At 44.5% G+C, this 20733-nt stretch overlaps 1 protein-coding gene across 14 annotated transcripts in view; it reads right to left on the bottom strand.

Annotated features, from left to right (window-relative positions):
* mycbp2 (MYC binding protein 2) overlaps positions 1-20733 on the bottom strand; it is a 52637-nt gene that overhangs the window by 3061 nt on the left and 28843 nt on the right. For 5 of the 14 annotated variants that reach the window (XM_037240015.1, XM_037240020.1, XM_037240017.1 and 2 more), the window contains 36 exons: positions 19976-20120; positions 19679-19885; positions 19547-19602; positions 19091-19206; positions 18822-18919; positions 18215-18331; positions 17527-17667; positions 15970-16047; positions 14051-14275; positions 12622-12754; positions 12414-12539; positions 11357-11581; positions 10168-10272; positions 7635-9269; positions 7384-7553; positions 7035-7282; positions 6793-6960; positions 6075-6232; positions 5793-5992; positions 5376-5525; positions 5134-5294; positions 4909-5065; positions 4603-4827; positions 4460-4525; positions 4136-4375; positions 3908-3997; positions 3754-3834; positions 3411-3677; positions 2825-3108; positions 2452-2548; positions 2251-2370; positions 2066-2167; positions 1478-1606; positions 1252-1384; positions 739-842; positions 168-356 (listed from right to left, as the gene is read on the bottom strand). In XM_037240015.1, coding sequence (XP_037095910.1) covers positions 168-356; positions 739-842; positions 1252-1384; positions 1478-1606; positions 2066-2167; positions 2251-2370; positions 2452-2548; positions 2825-3108; positions 3411-3677; positions 3754-3834; positions 3908-3997; positions 4136-4375; positions 4460-4525; positions 4603-4827; positions 4909-5065; positions 5134-5294; positions 5376-5525; positions 5793-5992; positions 6075-6232; positions 6793-6960; positions 7035-7282; positions 7384-7553; positions 7635-9269; positions 10168-10272; positions 11357-11581; positions 12414-12539; positions 12622-12754; positions 14051-14275; positions 15970-16047; positions 17527-17667; positions 18215-18331; positions 18822-18919; positions 19091-19206; positions 19547-19602; positions 19679-19885; positions 19976-20120 — 6946 coding nt within the window. The remainder of the gene's footprint in view (positions 1-167; positions 357-738; positions 843-1251; positions 1385-1477; positions 1607-2065; positions 2168-2250; positions 2371-2451; positions 2549-2824; positions 3109-3410; positions 3678-3753; positions 3835-3907; positions 3998-4135; positions 4376-4459; positions 4526-4602; positions 4828-4908; positions 5066-5133; positions 5295-5375; positions 5526-5792; positions 5993-6074; positions 6233-6792; positions 6961-7034; positions 7283-7383; positions 7554-7634; positions 9270-10167; positions 10273-11356; positions 11582-12413; positions 12540-12621; positions 12755-14050; positions 14276-15969; positions 16048-17526; positions 17668-18214; positions 18332-18821; positions 18920-19090; positions 19207-19546; positions 19603-19678; positions 19886-19975; positions 20121-20733) is intronic. The other 9 variants (XM_037240024.1, XM_037240019.1, XM_037240018.1 and 6 more) reach the window with 9 other exon arrangements.

The raw sequence follows: 20733 nt of genomic DNA, 5'->3' as shown, positions 1-20733 counted from the left end.
TTAGCCATATTCTATAGTGTGTCAAATGAATCAATCCACTTCAAAGTTACTGTATCAAAAGAGCCCCATATTCCCTTTCTTATCAGAAATAAAATAAATACAATATTATTATTCATTCTGTGATTTCCTTAATGGAATCCATCGGGGCGGATGGACATACTCCATACCTGTACAGCGGGAGCAGCAGAGAGCGCCTCAGTGAAGCAGATCATGCACATGTCGTCAGCATCTTGCTTTAAGCAGCCCGTGTTCTTGTCGCAGCCATGCAAACACGGGAGGCACGACTCCTCGTTTTTGACTCCACCACACGGGTGCCCGCATGGGTGCGTCTTGCTGCACGCCAGTTTGGAGTATTCCTGTGGGGAAAAAAAAGAAAGTATGAAAAAGGAGGTTTTGAATGTAAATTCTGCTTCATCGAGGAACAAGGTACAACACATCACCACCGCATAACTAAAAGCTCAATTCATTTCCGTAATTCAATTCCAAAAGTGAAAGTTATCGTAGATGGACGACATGTACGGTCTATAATTTTGATGATTCCGCATCTATGTACTGCTTTGCCTGTGACAAATTTGTTTACAAATGGGAGGAAACAGGGCAGTCCGACCAGAAATTAAAAACATCAGATGGGAGTGCAACAAATAAGTCGCAACATTGTGGAGTGATCACATTTCAGAGGGATGCTTCTCTATGCTGTCACTACTAAAGATCATTTTTTTCATCTCAAATACGGTTTACCTGACAATCGGGGTCAGAGCAGACACTTCCAACCGCCGACAGCTCGGTTCCATTCCTCGTTCCGCAGAACCTGCATGCATCCAAACTGCTGGATGCAGGCTTACCTGGAAACAAATGTCCAGGAAGGTTAGAGAATGTTGATCTATGCTGCCCATTGATTGGATGTGAGATTCCAGTTCTTTTCACAGATCTTTATTGAGCAAATTCTCCACAGTCAAAAAAAGGACTTTTGAAAAAAAATTCTATAAAAAACGTATAGACTTATAGCTTGGACAAATAAGGAATGACTAGAAAACGACACACTGCTACGGGAAAGAGCGCATTTGTTTCCACGTAAAGCTAACCAGGACGTAACACGCAACTTACGGTCGATCATTTCAATCTAAGATGCGATAATACGTGACATCCGGGTAAAATTTTACAAAATAAAGCATGGTATTCCGGAATCATAAAATGAAGACAGCAGCAGTTACAGTATCCCAGTTGTGTGTTGCGTGCAGAGCGTCAAATTACCTGTATGTTCTCTGAACTCCACCATGGCCTTCATTGTTTTGGAGTCGGCCAGTGCCATAAGCCAGAAGAGCTTGGTCCTACCACAGCCTTCATGGAGGTCAACCTTGATGGCTTCTTCTTCCTCCTTGAACACCTGGCAAACACCATCATAAAAGTAGTTTTAAAAAAAAAAAACACCAACTCATGTCATAAAAGAATACATTTCCCCAAAAAAGCCAATGCTGACCTGTCTCTGGTGAGAGCGCGTGCGTCGGTGCAGGTGGAGGAAGCGGTCGCAGTCGGTGCACAGGTTGCCACACATGTTGCACAGGATGATGGCTGCCGTTTCGCCGTCGTCATGGTTGTCGCACATTGGCTGGGGAAGAGAGGAAAAAAGGTTATTTCAGATGGCTGCTCAGTGATTCCTTATTCATTTCCTGGGGTTATCGTAACATTTTGTCACACAGCTTCCTGTCAAGAGTTATTTATTGCATCCTAGATTGACAATGGCTCAACTACTAGTGTTGGAAGTGTTGCTTCTAATTTACCAAACAAATGAACATAAACACCAACAGAGAGTTTCTACACCCATGTTTGGGCAGGAATTTGAATCATTGTATCATTATTTGTAATTTAGTTGTTAGAGGAGCTATTTGTTTAACCCCCCCACTCCCAACACCCATAAAAAAAAAAAAAACCTGAATGACATTCTGTCTGCGATAAAATATCATCTTCACTTTTACAGCCTATGCTCCAGACCCTTGGCAAAAAGTATATCAATTCAAATCTCGAATCTCTTTTTACAGCTATATTTTTCTTTTCATGTAACTCTAACCATCTGCTTCTGCTGTCCATCTTTGCCCATCCATCGACCAGAAGAAAGTCTGTCCACATGGTCTTGATCCAGCACGCACAGAGAAGCTAGTGCCAGCCACAGCTAGAAAACATCAAGAAACAACACAAGACATTAATAAGAAAGAAAAACAAGTGGTCTTGAATGAAAGCCTACTAACGGCATACCCTCGTGGTGGCAATGCAGCGCACAGGTGAGCGAAACTCTTCCTCCATTTTGGTGAGCGCTATGATAGTCTCAGCGATTGCATTTTTTGTGACACGTGACCACGCGTCTGAAAGGTGACCCTATAAACAACAACCACGGTCACCTTACAGAGATCCATTGGTGGAAATTGTGTGCACACAATTACAAAGGGAGGTGCGTACCCCTGCCATGTCTTTGACCAGTTTGATGATGATCTCTGCAATCTGAGGAGGGGTGGAGCCTTTCATCCACCAGTGGCTCTCCCCTCTCCGGATGTAGCTGAACACAATCACGATAAACAAACAAACAAATGACTCTTAGATGATAGAACTGCTTTTACTCTGACCACCTTTGCTTGATGCTTGTTGGTGTGTCATTCACTTACGGACCGGTTCGATTGTTGGTCTTGCTGCCTTCGCTTTTGTCAAATGGAGAATTTTTCAACGGCCAAGTTATCGGCTTGGCAGCAACCCGATGAGGCACGCTTTCACCAATGCATTGCACAAGTGAAAGCAGCAAGACTCACAATGTTTGTCCCACATGGGGCCAACCCACCTGGAGTTAAAGATCATTGGCAGAGTGACAGTGGTCACCCCTTTGCCGGCGGCCATGCCGGCAGTGCCAGATATTGTGGTCCCTTTGGCTTTCAGCTGCACCGTGAGCGCTTTGGCAATGCACCCCAAGAACATGTCCAAGATGCCCAGCTTGTTCCAGTCGCCTTTCTCCGTGGAGTGGATGATGTCGCTGATGTCCGCCGGTGGCAGAGACTTCACCCCGATGATGCTGGCGAGTCGCACCGGCGTCACCTCGGGGAGGACCCGTCGAAGCAATGATGTCACCTGGATAAGACACATACACATGACCTGGAATGTCACTGTGGGAATGCTGAAATACAAAAATATGGATTTATAGTCATCTTTGGATGAGAAATTTCTCACTAATCGACTACGGTGAAATTTCAAAAGATCAAATGATGAGAGAATCTTTGTTATGCTACTGAGAACATACTGAGAAGAAGAATCGATGTCAACAGTTTGGTTTCGATAAACTACTACATAACTAAGCCTCGTAGGATTGTCTTGCTTAAAGGGGGAATCAACTGTGGCGCTGTACCGGCACTTTTTTTCTCTCTACACATTACCTGTCTCTGCACTCGCGGCGAGGCGGTGTGCAGCAGCGAGAAAAGGTCCTGCATGAGCGTGAGCTGCTGCGCGAGGTACTGGCGCCCGACGTTGGAGCCACTCAGCGCCAGGACCATGGACAGCAACTCAAAGCAGTAGGCGTCGGAGGAAGCATCATCATCACTGGGCTGCGAGTTGGCATTCTCCTTGCTGGAGATGGCGTGCTCCCACTCCTCTCTCACACGCGTCGCCTCCATGCGTATGGCCTGGACGATGTGCGCACACACCTTACAAAGAAAAAGAAAGACGAAATGTTTTTTGATGTGGAATTTGATCCCGTGTTGATTGTGTCTTGAACCGTACCTGTTTCTGCAGGTTGGTAAGTTTACTCCTGCTGAAAATGATTCCGACCATGTGCTCTTTGAGGTCTGCATCTGACGGTACCTGTTCAAAAAGTCGAATAAATGACGCGAGGCGTCTTCAAATTGTTGACAAGGTTGACCTTCTCAATGCTGACCTTTTCCTCTCCTTCTGGTGACGAAAGCAAATTCTTCTCCTCCTGCTCTGGGGTTGGCTCTGCATCTCCACAAATAAGTTTCCCAAACACCTGGGTGACATTAGACAAGGAAAACATGAATGAGAGATGGAGGATAAAAAAAATCATTCATAGCACCACAATGTCAATTTATCTGCGCCACCATTTCCCGTGACTTTTTTTCTGCGCATGGTGTGCATTTATGTTTACCTGTGAGGTGATGAGGCGAAACACACGCAGCGTTTCGCCCTCACAGTTCTTCTGCTGTGCCATGCTGGCCGAGATCTGCCCAGCGATTTTGATGCTGTCGCCCTCCTTCCAGCCAAGCACCTTCACCTGGCGCACCCTCAATGTGTTCTCCGGCCCTTTAAGCTCCACTTTAATCACATGATGATCTCCCCCAGGGAGCTCACTTGTCACCCAACCCATGTGACGCGAGTCTAGGTCGACCTGAGATGGAAAAGATTTATGTTTAGGATGCTCGCTATGAGTCAGACTGATGATTATGCTGGAGAGAGATCAATCTTGTCTCACCTGCTTAATTCTGCAAAGGTCTTCTATGGCCTTGCCACACAGGAACGTCACCGAGGTCACTTTGTTCTATAAAATTAGGGGAAAATAATTAAGTTACAAAGGAAACGTCACCAGGTCCCTTGAAAAACAATGCTGTCTCTTACCCCAAGGTCTCTGGAGTTGTCTACGTGAACAGACACATTGCAGGCATTGATGCCTTTCACACAGCTGATGGTGATGCTCTTGGTTTTGTTTTTGTCTTCATCCCCGGACTCCCAGAAGGTCTCAGTGGAGCCGTCCGTCAGGCTGCCAATCATGGCGGGACGACTGGACGTTTTGATGTCCACCACGCTGGTTAGGTCTTTCAGGCAGGTCACCAGGCAGAGATCCTATCGGGCGACAATGCATTAGAATCAGCTCATGTAGCAAATCTTTCAGCAGGAGTTGTTCCTGAGTGCCGGGTTTCTTGCCTGGCTAATGGCTTCGTAGCCCGACTGAACACTGATGTTGAAGCTTTCCTCACTGTCGCCGTCATCCGACTTTGACAGTATGTTGTTGATGTGGTGGAAGACGTTGCTCTGGTGTAGGAACTGGTGGTCGGACTGCTTGAACTTGAGACTCCAGCACCTAGAAAAGTGAGATAGGTGTCTAATCTGCAAAAAGGTTCAAACTAGAAAAAGAATGAGGTATGATACCTGAGCGCCATCTGCTGAAGAGAACTTCCACTAGGAAGTGACATCATCAGGTCGGAAATTGTCTGGAGGAGGCGGTGGAAGGTGTGGGGCAGCGGGTGGGCCGCCTCCCCTGCAATAACGATGTCTGACAGAGGATGCTCACAAACGCCAAGGTCTCGTTCCTGCGAGGTGTGATGATGACCCCACAATAAGGAAACGTAGAATCTCTCAAACAAAAGCAAAACTTTTGAACGACTTGACACCTGTTCTATGTTTTCTTTGTTGCCCTTGTTCTCCTCATCTTCCTCGTCCTCCGGTTCAAAGGGAGATGGAGTGAGAGACGCAACAAAATGCCACAAGATGTCATGCAGGGAAGTGGTTTGGATCACGTTGCACAGGAGCCAGTTGAATGCCTGATGAGACACCAAAGCGCTTCCATTATCATACTGAAATGAGCAAAGTTGGAGGAGTTTAAAAATGTACCTGTCGTGGAGTCACCTTTTATTATATATTTATGTATTATATATATATATATATATATTTTTTTTTTAATTTATTTATTTATTTATTTATTTATTATATATTTATTGTGCCAATTCATCAAGTTTGAACAAATGTTGTGCATGTGTGTGAGACAGGTATCTAAACGCTGCTACATCTGGAGATTGAAGAAGCCGTACCTCCATGGCGAAAACCCGGCACGCGGACTTCCTCAGCGCATGCCTCATAGCCACCTCCAGGCCCTCCAGATCGTGATGCTGGATGACAAACGCCAGCACGGGCCACTGGAAGTTCCTCTCCCCTTTGCTGAGGGAGCCGTGGGCGGAGATTAACCTGGACAGTTCGGGAGACGGGTGGCGCAACAAGGATGAACCCACTTCTGTAAAGAAGACAAGAACGGGGGAATAAGAAAGGATGCTTGTACAATATATGCTCATGTTCAACGCATCAAGCGTAATTACCCGCATCACCACTGTGGACTCTCCGTCTAGGCACGGCTTTAACTCTGGCCGGAGAGGGCGAGTGCTGCTTGTCGTACTCTGAGGCAACAACGGAGTATGACCTCTGGAAAACTGTGCGCTTGGCTGTGTCACTGTCTGTGATTGGGCTGGTCTCGAGACTGAAAGACAGCATATGATAGATATATTTTGCCAATACGATATTGAAAATATCCATCCGTTCAAGCATTTTCAGCACTTCTTGACATTTGGGTTGTGGGTGAGTTCAATAATAATAATAATAATAATAATAAATTATATTTATAACGCACTTTACATTCGGAGGAATCTCAAAGTGCTACATGGCAAGTAAAAACAATAAAACAAAGCAAGGACAAGTATAAAACAACTGATCAGTCCTTTTCCTGCTGAATTTACATATTGGTCCACCCCAGTCGATTGCAAGATGCATAAAAACAAACCATTCACACTCTTTGGACAATTTGCAGTTGTCAATAAACCTGAACATGCATGTTTTTGGAATGTGGGAGGACACTCACACAAGCACAATACGATGCAAAACAATTTGCAATTGCCCATTGCACAAAGAAAAAGGTTCTGCCAATTATGTGGACAGTCCACAAGCATGCACTGAATTCAAGTGTTTTGGGCAATAACAAAAATAACAGAACAGCAAAAAACCAAATAATTGAACCTGAGTTTGTGATTCGGATGTATTTACCTGGGGGGCATCGACTTCATGTTACTCTCCGGTTCCTCAAAAACGTTAGGGCAGGCGTCGGGGGTAACTGAAATGTAGGGAGCGGGAACCGACGTGGATCGCAAATACCTCATCTCATCTTGGAAGAGATTGTCATCTTGGTAAGCACCAAAATTCTCCGTGTGTTGCCTTGAGGATGAAAGTGTAGTCATGATTACGCATGCACATTTACCTAAAATAACTCCTGCTTGTTGCTTTGCTACCTGGCGAGTGTCTGCAGGTAGAGGCAGCTCATTTTATTGGGAAGTTCGGCCGACACACCCTCCTTGAGGCTGGGGAGCAGCTGGGAATGAAGCGGCCGGGGAGGGTGGTGGCACAGCATGTTGGGCTCGGCTGCGCTGCTGAGCGACAGCAGGAACAAAGCGTTTGCCCGGATGACCTGGTGGGCCTCCATGGTAGGCAGGGCTCTCGGGGTCTTCACTTGCAGTGGCTTCTTCCTGGACTGCTTTACCTGACAAGGAATCGATATGAGAGTGAATTGTGTAAGATAGCCAGCAGAAATACATTCACTGTACAAATTGGTGGAAAGGCCTGGCTGGATGCAGAAGATACCTTCTCCCTGGCTGCAGTCTGCTTCTCTCTCAGGTATTTCTCCCTGCAGCGATCACACACCAGATACCAAGTGCTGCCTCCGATGCCTCCATCGCCACAATTGCCAGCCCAGCCACCGCAGAAGTGACCGATGCTGTTGTACCCTTGGCCTCCAGCGTAACGGCCGCAGCCTGAGGAATGGACGAGAGAGATATTTGAGGAATGAGCCACTTTCCATTCCGAGTGCACAGTCACAGGTTCTCTCGCTTTACCTGGGTGAGCTTGTCTCATATGGTAGGTAACGGGGTAAGGATGAGACTCTCCACACAGCTCACAGATGGTGTCCTTCTCCGGTCCGCCCATGGCGAGCTGCGCCATCTCTCCAAATAGATTGCCCCTCGGCCGAACCTCCGCTTTTTCCCGCTTCTTCTTCTCCTTCTTGGCCTTTTTGTTGTCCTTTTCGTTCTCCTTCTTCTTGAGGATGGCGCTCGATCCCGGACTGGGGAAGATCATGTTCTGAGTCGCAGCCTTGATGGTGGCTAAGGAGATATCCTCCCAGAATGCCACCAAGTGTTGCAGCGTCAAAGGCAGGATGGATTTTGCTCTGACGGAAGGATGGGACGTCATCTCGTAGGAAACCGAGTCCCCTTTGCCGTCCTCGCACTTTTCTGGCAATGGCGGTTCCTTTAACATGGAGAGAACTTTGTTTTTGTTGATGCTGCCCATTTTGGAGATGTCCGGACCATGCGGAGCGATGTTAAACATGTTAAGTGCGGAGGAAATCTCAAGGGAGTGGCGGTTCTTGAGCTTGCTCTCCTTGTCCTCGGCACCCTGTCCGAGGGAGCTGCGTATGGGCGCATGCTCTTTGGTTAAGTCCGGGTTGAATTTGAGGAAGGACGAACAAGCCATGGCATCGTGAACTATCCCTTCATGCCACAGGAATGCTGCAAAGACCGCCCGGGAGCATTCTGCTACAGAAGGTGACATGGCCTGTTTGGCAGGCTCGCATACCCTCTGCACGCTCTCGCCTTTGAAAAGAGGTCCGGATTTGTCCTTCTTTGGCCGAGTGTGCCGACTTGAGGTTTTACGACTGACTTTGGGCGATGAGCGGCTCTCCAGCTCCTCCTTGACCGGCGCCTTGCCAATGCTAAAGTGAACCTTGCACGAGGCTTCCTCCAAGTCCTGCACCTCCACATTTTCATCATTTGCGTCCTCGTTTGACAGAAGAGTGCTCGAGGAACACACCTCCACCACCTCGCTGTGCAGGTTTTCCTGGGTCACTTGGGGGGAAGGAACACGGTTCTCTGTGTTACCGTCAACATCTTGGTTTGGATCTTTGGGAGACACTTTTGGTTTGGGGGAGGTAGATCTGCCTCTTAATGGCTCTGTCAGAGGAATCTTCTTCTTCCTAAGCGTGTCTGGGTCCAGAGTGTAGGAATCGGACTTGGATCTTTCTCTGGGCGGTTCTAGCCGGGCTTTGGATGACGGGCTCACTTTGCATGGGGGGTTCTTGTCGTGGTGTGTTAAGGAGGAATGCTGTGAAGAGGTGCTGGAAGGACTGGACCTGCCAGAAGAGGACACTTTTTGTTTTGGCGAGGAAGAGCGGGAGCCGGCGTTGGGAGACTCCGACCGATGTCCCGAGGTTCTGACGTCTGACTTGAGGGCCTGCAGAGTGTTGTGATTTGGCGAATGAGAACGACTATGAGAGTCAGAGCGCAATTTGGCCGTATCGGAGCGTAGTATGAGGGCTTCGCTGGCTGAGAGCGACCCGTCTTGGCCCGTCTTGACTCTTCCGTGTTCCTGCGCGCGGCTCCCTCGACTTTCTTGTTTGAGCGAACGGTTCTCCTGGCGGTGTTTGGAGGCCGGGGACATGGACCGTGCACCGGGCATCAGGTTCCCTCGCTCACCTAAATGTCAATAATTCAGTTAGATGAAATCAGAAAACTTCAGAGAAACCACATTTAAAGCGGATATTTTTTTTTTTGCACAGGTTACAAGCTTTACATGACGATCCAATTTTCTAAGAACTACTTTCATGGCCACTGGTCATGTGTGAGAGAGGCTGTTATCTATATAAAGCCATGTATGTCAAGTCAGTCAAAGTATGACATTTCCAGATCCAAGAAAATACTAGAGGTCAACAGCCAAAGAGATTTTTTTTGTGAAGTCAGCTCCTCCTTTGCTTTTTACACAGAACTGAGTGAAGGTGTGAGATTATCACAACTGTAGGCTTTTTACACACTGACACGGCAACCCGCAATCTGATAATTAAGTGACATCAAAGTCAGTCTCTGATGTGAGGAAAAAAAAATACTCTACACTCGCCTCAGTTGCAGCTCTGATGCGCCCTACAAAAGGCTTACAATTGACATTGCGGACTCAGCCTCCCTCTTTTGTGCCCATACTGTTTGTACAGAACAGCGACACAGGCATTGACAGGCAGTTGAGAATAGGCTACTCTTAGTTGTAAGCTTGTTTGTCTTTTTTTTTTTTAAACATCATGACAAACAGAGAAATCCCATTCAATTCATTCAGCTACAACATAACATTCTGACACGTGACCAAAAAAAAAGATACTTAAATTGATATGAAAGATTAAAACAAAGGTGAATGAGAAAATGGGTATGTATTGAGCGGTTCATCATCATTACACCATTTAGACAAGGCCATTTTTGGCGGGGCGGGGTGGCAAAAGCCGATTAGAGAATGTTAATAACAAGCCGATAAAATACATGCACAGAAAACTCGCTGTCGACCCGACGTCTGTTCGGTCTGAGGGAGGGGATGCGTGATTTGACTACCCACCCTTTTGCCTCAGAGCAAGAGATGAGAGAGCAGTGGCATGCCCGGTCGCGGCCACGCCGCTTTTGCGCGCACGCTCGCGAGAAGCAAGGCTGCGTAGCGAATCATCTACAGCGGAAAACAAGTGGCAAGGTAAACAAACAAGGCATGGAATGCAAGGACGCCACCGGAGGCAGAAAATGAGAGAGTGATAGAGAGCGAGAGAAAGCACAAAAAAGGACATGGGATCAATTAAGATGGTCAAATTGAAACAGGCAATGCATTGATTTATGTGTGGAGAAGCTGAGAGAGAAATTAGTTTTTAAGGCAGAAAATTAAGCAGCATGACACAAAAAAAATTGAAGAAGAAAACTGCTAACTTGGGTTAGGTCCAATGTCAATTACACACTGACAGCTGTGCAATTCTATTAAAAGCTGGGAAAAAAAAATCCGCTCAAGGAGGTCATTAGAGAAAAGAATTAAAAGTACTTTTGTATGCAAGGGCGTCAACACCCGTGGTTGGTCTGGGCGGCTAATGAAAAGTCCCAAAGAATGAGAATGTAGGAATAGGAAAACTGATGCAAAATGAGTGTGAACAAAAAAAAAGGATCAATTATCAGCGCAAGCTAAAAATAAATCACGTAAGTCAGCACATGCTTGTGAAAATGTAATTTTAACAAGTTATATAGTCGACAATTGAGATTCTAATTCTTGTTTTAAAAAGGTGACTACCATATTACCTCTTTCCTCCTCTTGCACTATTGTCAAGAGGAGTAAAGGTGAAAAGGTCTTTTTTTTTTTTCCCCAAAGTGGGAGGCCAAATATATTTAAGTTGTATGTTTGCCATAATTATCAGGGCAAAGACATACCTGGACAATTGTTACAGTCAGTTCTAGTAAAGTACCACAAGCTATTTTCTTTTCCTGAGGGAGGGGGGCATCTGTTTGAGGGGTAAAGTTTCATGGAGTTGAAGCCATTTTTTGAGGAAACGTATACTTCAATCCAATGTCACCTATTCGTTTTTAAAACAACAATAACTCAATAATAGACTGGCAAACTTGTTTAAGGTATTCTCGCTGAAGGACCAACACAGTTCATGTGATGCCTTCCAACACATTCTGGGCGAATGAGGACGATGAGGGAAGTATTAAAAAATAAAATAAAATCTAGAACAACTTTGATCAGGAGCTGACTAATCACTGGACACACTTACTCAGAAGCTGTGGTTGCGGCTGAGACAGTTGGGAGGGGGACTGTCCAAACACAAATGGACTGTGGACAAGGGAAGAAGAGGAAGAGGAGGAGGAGGAGGACGAAGAGGAAGAGGAAGAGGAAGAAGAGGAGGGAGGCTGTGCGGCTTGCTCAAACATTGAGGAGGGAGCTGCTGAGACGAAGGGCCCAGACTGAATGGAATTCAGTATGGCACTCAGTCGGTCACCTGCAAACACGGAGACAGAGGAGGTGGAGAAACTATAGCTAACTATAGGGGACGACTGGGACGGGGAGGGACACCACAATAGAGGGTGAGGGTAGCTCAATCTTCATATTAAGCGTGACATATGTGTGGAGTGGCCAAGCAAAACTACAGCTGCCTGACTGAAGAAAAACAGACATGATGATGATGAGAATGTAGAGGGAGTGACTAAAGCATCAAATCATGCATCAAAACATGAAAAGTGATATTGCAATGAATTGGTGATATTTGAATGTAGCGTGTGAAAAGCTCAAAATTAAAACTATGGGGGGGGGGGGGGGGGGGGAGTGCTAACTCAAAATTCTCTATTAAAAGGACTAGGCTATGGAAAAGGCGGATAAATCCATGAAATCAATTCTCATGACGGTCACGTGTGTTTAGTGACGTGTGAGGCGAGACTTCATTAGGTACACCTGTACCATATGAGATCCAGCATCAAGCCTTCAGCTTTTGCAAAAGTAACTGCTCCCTTCAGGCAAAGTCAATTTATTACTGCGGTTTGCAGTTCAAGTTTATGTTCATTCATGTGGTTAAACTCTGCAAGGGTATAAAACTTTTGTTGGAGCACACATTGCAGCTTATCAATTAATAATCAACTAATTGTTGATTAATCATTTAACGATTGCACGTCTAAAACTGAGCATGACACTCTTTGTGCAGGAAGGAGCACTGTCGGTGCAGGTGTAGCTAACTTCGAGGCAGCTGAGTGAATATCAGTCATGATAAAAACAGCAGTCAAAATGTTTTGCATGAGTGTTAGAGTTTGTGCTGACATCTAATCCATCCCTACGCTGACCTTTGTTATTGGTGATCCCATAGTCGAAGCCCTGAGCTCCATTGGATGTTGCAGCTCTGTTGAAGGCCTGCACTGAGAAAGGGCTCGGCGGCGGCGTCTGAGCACCGTGCTCAAGCAGCACTTGTTCTGCGAGAGCGGATGAAATCTCATTATCCCAAAAGTCATCGCATTTTGTTGTACAGTGATGATGATGGATGAGGTGGTTTACCCTCGTCATGGCGAAGGTATTGGTTCCCTCCGCGGTCTCTGGCCAGTGACCAAGCCTCTCCCTCATCACTCTCGCAGAACTCCACGACGCTGTTTTTATCCAGCTGCACCCAAGTTCCCTCTGAGTTGACCACCTGGCACAAACATAATACTCTTTATCCAAACTCTATAACCAACCCATGCTCTGTCCTTATTTATCCTTTATTCCTTATTTAATCAAATCAAAACATACTGTAGACTGTATAAGAGTGGATGTAGCCTTTGCATCCGGTAGCAATCAGCTTAAAGTGTACTCGCTTTATTATAATATTGATGTAACGTTTCGAAACGCATGCTCCGTTACTGCCGTATGGATTGATAGTTTATATTTACGGCTTAGAGGCCTTTTCATTCAATTATTCACAGTTAAACCCTGTGTATTGATAACAGTATTGCTGGTGCCTTGTTTTCCAGGGAAACAAACTGAAGTGAGATGAAAGCATCAATTGGACAAAAGTAGTTCTCTGACGCCCTCTTGTATCATTTAAAGGCAATATAAACCAAGAGTGGTTCAAGAAAAATCCATATGCATTTCAATTGCAGGGTCCCTATCTCCTACAAACAGCATAGGGGAGCATTCAAATTGAAATGCATTTAAATACAAATGGCTTCTACCTCAAAGGCTTTACTGTTTTTGGTATTTGTTGCTAAATTCCACCCTCAAATACTCAGTGGTTAAAACACTCAACCCTTGTCACAATGGGTCCATCCACATTTTATACAGTCTATGGGCACTTCATATTTTCTTTTTTATCAATCCCAGTGAAGTCACTGCACAGACTATGGCACAAATTGCAATAGAGAAAATCTTGAACATGCAATAGAATAAATCAATTTAAATACAGTACACAATGCACAATATTGGAACACAAGGATTTGATCTTTTTTTTTTTTTGCTGTCAGCACGCCACACTATGGAACAAACCAATGTGGCTCAAGCAAAACTTACTCGTTGAGAGGTTGCTTACTGAAAGTTAAATGCACTCAAATCCCTGAAACACTATATTATTTGGGGGGGAAAAAACAGAACACAGACGGGAATTATTAGTGAGTGCAGGCTGCGCCTCCTGGATCCGGACGAGCCATTCTAGTGCGGGCTAGTGAACAGCATGACACACCACAGCAGCCAAAAAAAGAGAAGGGGAGGATGTCGCTACGTTCGGTAAAAGTGAAAGTTGTCAATATGATAAATTGAAGAAATGGAAATCAGTAAGAAATCGCACAGTGTGAAAGATGAAGCGCACATAGCCACAAGATACAGAGATTAGTCAGTTTCAGGAGATTTCTTTGCGTGGGGGTTTCGCTTCATTTGATCAATGGCGTTCATTACGAAACAAAATTCCATCCACCCTACCCCTCATTAAGACATTGCATTTGGGATGAGTGCATACCTCGCCTATGGCCTTGACCATGTTGCCAAGTACTAACATTCCAATGGGGATACCCCTAAGGTTTGGGCAGCTTCTGATGTTGTGACCAGAGGGGCCGGTCTTCACTACCTTATAAAGCCCCGGTCCGCCGCCCTGCCCTGCCCCGCCCTGCACCCGAGCGGGAGCTTCGTGGGAAGGGCAGCTGCTCACCTCCTTTGTGGTGTCCTCCGTCTGGCCCCTGACCTCCTGAAAGAAGTAAAAGTGGGAATTAGGATGAGTGGGAGCACACATGAAGTAGGCCTAAAAACGATACCAAATTAAATCTCTTTTTCAAATCGAGGAGACTCCACTATAGTTTAATTTTTCTGAGATTTTTCTCAATTTTTACAGAACATATTCCCTCCACTGTAATAGAGAATAGGTGCCTTCTCCACTTGAAGACACCCTAACCCTAACCCTTCTCAAATAGTGGCACGGGCCCACCCTGGGAGGGAGTGTGGTGCAATGCCAGAGGAACCACGTGAAATCCCAGAGAATGCGCCTTTTCTGCCACTAGAACAAAGTGTAATTGCACATCCACTCCAGTAGGTGGCAATGGTGCTCTTATTGTCAGCATGTGTGCGGTGAGTGTAAACAATGTTAATAAAGTTATTCAGAAGATTTACACTTTTTTGTTTCCTTTAACGTTAATGAGGATAAAATGTTAATTCTATTTATTATTTATCGCCATGGCAGAAAGTTGTTCCTGTCATGTTTATTATATACAATCATTCATCTTCAATACTGCTAATCCTCACAAGGCTAACTTATTGTATTTTATTTTAAACATTGTCTTTTAATTAGGTAAAATGTAAAGAAATACACTGTAATTACAAGAACATTGGATTGATACTCTGCAGTTAAGTAAATATAGGCCATTATGTGAGGAAATAAGCTTTTAACAGATAAAACAAGTTTCAGAAACTTTACAGTACAACTTTACATTAGCAATGTTTTATCAAAAACAATATGGACAAAAGTATTGGGACACCAAGAAGAAAATGTGGGAATGTTTGCCCTGTTTGCAATGATAACAGCTTCTACTACTCTACGAGGTCTTTCTAAAAGACATTAGAGTGTTGTCCATTCTACCAGGTTAGAAACTGAACTGCCCAAGGTCTCTTGGCATTGGCGATGAACTGATCAGCAATCGTGTGAAACAAAATTTTGATAACTTGTGGATTGGAGCAAATGAGTCATATTGGAGTTTACAAATTGGTTGCAACCATTAGCGGAGCAGTTGTTTCACTCACCATGAGATTGCTAAGGGCGAACAGCATGATGTCCACGATTGAACAGAAACTTCCTCTATTCTCAGAATACCACTGACATCAAAACAGGAGTTCAAAATATTCTGCGAAATGTTCCCATCCTATTGAAATGACCAATAATTAACATTACGGTAATTGTCCCCATCAAAAGTCCACATCACCAGATGCACCGAGATTCAGAGGAAACTTTTAAGTCTCTTGATGAATTCATTAAGACATGTGTCTCAATAATTTTGTCCAGTTGTTTTCAAACCATTCAAGAGGAAAGTACAGAAGCAGTGCGCAGGAATTAGGTCACTCTAACACTTTTACCGACTCCACTTGAAGGACCGACACACAATTATGCCATTTTCCTAAAGACCGACGGAGGGCATGCGAGGAGACATAAACATGCATTAACCGGTATAGAAGTCTTGGATTCCATGCAATTAAAAACATTAATCACCTCAAGAGAAACATCACGATCACCTTAGGCTGACAAAAAGATACAAAAAGAAAAGAGACGTCCATGCAGCTTTGGCTCCATTCCCTTTTGACACAACTACAGAGATTGCGTGAGAAATAAATGAGATGCTATAGGTGATGATGGGGGCAGGCAAGCTATTGAACCCTCTCCTTCATACAACTCACCTGTGGTGGGAATATAGTTAAGGGTGTCCACGACAAAAAGCCGATATCCCTGACTCCATGGCTAGCGTTAAAGACACTCTGAGCAACAGATTGTGAGACAGTCAAGACACACAGCAGAGAAAAACAGGATGGAGGAACGAGTGAAGGGGCGCTGAAGTGTTTTCTTTTTTTTTTTGGAAGAACAAGTTTCTCGCACATTTGGCTCATTGAGGGGATGAGTCGAAATAGCATCATTTGAAAAAAAGAAGAATGGAAAGCACTTCCAAAAAAATTCCCCCCCGACTTGGATGATACGGTGTGTCATGCTGTTCAGACAAAGACCTTGCACTGAAAGCCTTGGAGCCCCAAATGCGACCAGATGCAAAAGTGGAACGGCGGAGGTGTAACTACTCCACTCAAAAGCTTCACGAAAACATGAATTTCATTTTTCCTCTCCCATGGTACTCAAACAACTGAAGAGCATATCACATAGTGTCTTTTGGAACTGGTCATGGCATGGAGTAGCAAAAAGCAAGAGAGAGAAAAAGAAAAAAACTTCATTGCGGCATGCCGTAATGCATTAGTGTTAATGGACTGTGAGGGAATGAAGAAAGAGCCCACTCAGCTAATTTACCACAGGATTAAAGCCGCGTCTTGTTCTCTGTGTTAATCAATGCACTCCAAAGTGTTCTATGTGAGTGCATGAGCACTTTTAAGAGTTGCTTCCATTTCAACATATACCGTATTTTCTCAAATAGTGCTCGCAGCCTACACAGTGCCCCAATTAGTATTCCTCTGGTGAATTATTCACTTCGATGAACAAGATTCGGCAGCGATTTTTCCCTTAAAAAAAAATGCAGTTCTATGATTTACATCTTAATTATTTGGAATATGTTGGAAACTGTAATCACTTCAGTTGTTCAATTAAAGGGGCCCTATATGGGTAGATTGGCGCCCGTGCGCTCGGCAAATAAATGGGCATTAATTAATTTCCGTGCCAGCGCTAGTCTAGTCTAGCGTGTTTGAAGCCTAGCCGCGCTGATCTGGGTGTGGTGGCGCACAAAGCAGCCTTTGTGGAACTCTCAAGAGAAGAGCTGAGTAACTGTAGATCTCCTTCCTAAGAAGTTCCTTTCCCATAATAGACACTTGGCACTCATGACAGTTGAGTGACCAAGTCATTCATATGAGGCATATTTATGATATTGAAGTAGTTGAAGTATCATTCATTTGTGGAAAACAATGCTACAAAAATAACATTTACAAATATTCTAAAGGTAATCCTAAAACTATAAATGCCCAACAAGCCTTGAGGATATTCTAACCTCTTGAGTCACTATATGAGGAAATACGGTATATTTTGGTCATTCATAACCACCTTGAAGCATCTCTTAGCTACGTGCCTTCGTATAAATTGTTATTTAAAAAGATACTGTACATGCAAAAGCTCCCTCCATGCTTTGTGTACATTTCGGAAGAGGGTGCCAAAACATGAACCTTGAAAAGTCATTTGGACTCGTAACAAACAAGGGGATGTGAGCTTCTCCCCAGCCTCCGTCAGTCTGCCTCCTTCTTACTTACGTCGGCGGGGACCAGAAGGCTCCTGCCCAAATGCTGGTTAAAAGAGAGGCACCAAGCCTCGGTGTAGCCATTCATGCTGGGCACGTACTTCTTGAGGGTTTCATCATTGAGCTTGAGCCACACGCCATCATCATTGTGGATCTAGAGGAAGCGGAAGGGGAGGGCAGAGGAAACAAGCAATAGAGCAGGGCGTTACTATGGAAACAGGAGGGGCATGAAAAACACGCATAAAGAACTCATATGCCGCAAGAATGTCTCAAAAAAGGGACGATATTAATCTTTTAGAGTTACATTTCAGGAATTATTTAGATTGGACTCATAACCTTTATCGTTACAGCGCATTTCAGGTTCCTCCTGAAATTGTAACTAAAAGCGAACTATGCCTAAAATGCCTCAGGATACTTTGTAAGCAGAAACATGTCAAAGAAAAGTGTAAAGATTTGGGGCAAAAGGTAATCACCACAACATTTAGAAGCAAGCGGACTATTTGGAGAAGATCAATGATGATACGTGTACTGCTCAGAAAGGTCGATTAATCCTCACAGCAACGGTGACAGCAAAATATGATAATTTCACAAAAATACTGAGTTCCAAATTGTACGGCAATTGATTTGGAGGTGCATTTTTGCAAATGTCTGTCTTTATCGGCTTAGAATAAGAGTGATCGTCTTTTTCAGGGCTCAATTACCTCGTCAATGAAAGTGATGGTGCCATTGACGTGCACTATGCCTATTTGTTCGCTCTGCAGGGAGGGGTGACTGCGCACACGTAGGCCTGCGCTGTCCTTGGACGCAAATTTGCGCACCTGAGAGAAGCAGAGGGGAGACTGGGTGTGAGCCACAGCAGCAACGGAAGACGAAGAAGGACAAGAGGGAAAGAAAGCAGGGGCGCATGCACAAAAGAAGGACATACATCGGTCGGATGAGCTCGCTTCATCTTAACGAAAAGCACGACAGCTAAGGCCTCAGCGCAGCGGATATTCTTTCTTATATCCGCAAGGAGAGTTTGGAAATTTGGGGTAAAAGTCAATATAGAGGTATATTATAATAGACGAGATTTTGCGATGTGATGAGAAGAAATGAAAGTAGAGGAGCAAATTATTAGTAGATTGATTGTGATTGGTTCTTAGTGAGCGGAAGGGTATTTTGAAAAGACACACTTTTTTTTTCAAATGTTACTTCGGATATCTTGAGCGATGTCGTGTTTGAGACGAGAAGATCACTTGAGCTTTCCGGAGAGTGATTTGCAAACATGGATGTGTTTACGAGGAAGGTCAATTCAAAATAACAGCTAACCTTGCTCGGCTGAGGCTCTGCCTTGGGTTTGACCATCTGCGTCCCTGGTGGTATCATGCCTTTGGGAGGGTCTTTGACTTCTACCTCCAAACCTGCATCTGTAAAAAGCCAGGTACTTTGTTTCAATTCAATGTCAACACCATTGCCCTAAGTATTCCCAAAAGCAACATACAAAGACCGACTTCGGTGCATTCCGAACATTTCCTAAGTGATGTACCATTATGAAACTAAAATGTGTTTTAAATGCAGCATAAGAGATGAGCACGCACCTATTTCAATTCCATCAATGGTGACGTGGATTGTATAGAGACCGATCGCTCCCGGGGTCCAGTTGGCACTGTAGGTTCCATCAGTGTTGGCGCGTATCAGCATGTTCTCGCTGGGCCTGAAAAAGGAAAATGTGATGACGACCACGGAACCGAGTTTAGGACGGAAACAGCATCTGAAATATTCTGGCTTCTCTGTATGATGAGCAATCATTAATGACATACACAAATTAATTTGACCACAGTAAGAAGCTCATCAACTATACCAAACTAACCAAGTGCTACAGATTAATTCATTCCAGATATACACCACTCTCTCCATTGCATGTCAGGTGTCTTCAAAGGGTGAGTAATTTTACTTTTAAACAATTGATTTAGACTTGACATGATTTCCAATTGTTTTGAAATGAGAATAATAAGGTTCCACAGTACTCGAATGCAACTCTCACTGTCTTGTACCTCTTTGGAGTGGGAGAAGCGAAGCGTAGCTCCTCAAACGAGTAGTTTTCATATGCCTAGAAAAATATAAATGAGAAAGTCAAAGGAGTTATTACATGAGGTGCTCAACAGGAAAGACTTTATGGTGCTGACCTTCATCATGGTGATGGCAATGTAGCGAGCTTCTTTCACAATCATGGGCTCGTACGTGGCCTCCAGCTTGGGTGCTGGCAGACCTCCAAAGGTGAGGTCGGGACCTGAAGACGCCGGTGAGGAGCTTCCGGTTAGTCGCTGCAGTTTTTTCACATTTTCAGGCTGCAGCGACTTCTTTTGAGAAACAGGCACGGCCTTTACTTCCACCTGGTTATGAAACGGATGAGGAATTTTAGTCTAGTGCTACATCTCGACCAGTTCAATTTTCTCTAAATGGAAGTCAACATTGTTCCCAACCTTCATATTTGGAACATGCACCATATCTCCATATTGATCTTTGGTCTGCACAACAATAGTAGCTGGCCACCCGCAGCGTATGTCATCTTTGTTTAGGATCAGAGATGTCTTCTGGGGGTCGGCGTAGGAGTCTGGTTGCAGCCACCTTGAAGGAAGAGATGACAAGGCATAATCAAAACATGGAGTTACTTGTGAATGGCACAAGTCGGATGTCTCACTGTGAGCTTATCTTATCCTACTTTTATACGAGAGTACCGACTTGGCTGGGTTTTGAACTTGATTTTGCACTTCAAAAATCAAAACCAGGGTGAGAATGACAATCATTACAATCAATAAAGGAGAATGAGGGTCCCCTGTAGTTACTTCTGAGAATATACCGTATTTTCCGCACTATAAGGCGCACCTAAAAACTTCCAATTTTTTTCAAAAGCCGACAGTGCGCCTTATAATCCGGTGCGCCTTATATATGGACCAATATGGATTCGTGGATGAGGACTAATTAAAGTAAACTTTACGTGTTTATTTTGTGTGTTGTGTGATATTAACGTTTGAGCAACATTGAGTTATTGATATATTGTTAGTTTTCACTATTTCGAGTGTTACTATATTGTGATTGCATTAATGTTTGAGCAACGTTGAGTTATTTATTCTATGCGCCTTATATATGAACAAAGTTTTAAAATGGGCCATTCATTGAAGGTGCGCCTTAGAATCCGGTGCGCCTTAGAGTGCGGAAAATACGGTAAATAGAGCCGCAC

Source organism: Syngnathus acus, chromosome 21 (genome assembly GCF_901709675.1).
Source record: "Syngnathus acus chromosome 21, fSynAcu1.2, whole genome shotgun sequence".
Lineage (NCBI taxonomy): Eukaryota > Metazoa > Chordata > Actinopteri > Syngnathiformes > Syngnathidae > Syngnathus > Syngnathus acus.
Note: the sequence above shows the minus strand (reverse complement) of the source record. Positions and strands in the feature narration are given on the sequence as shown.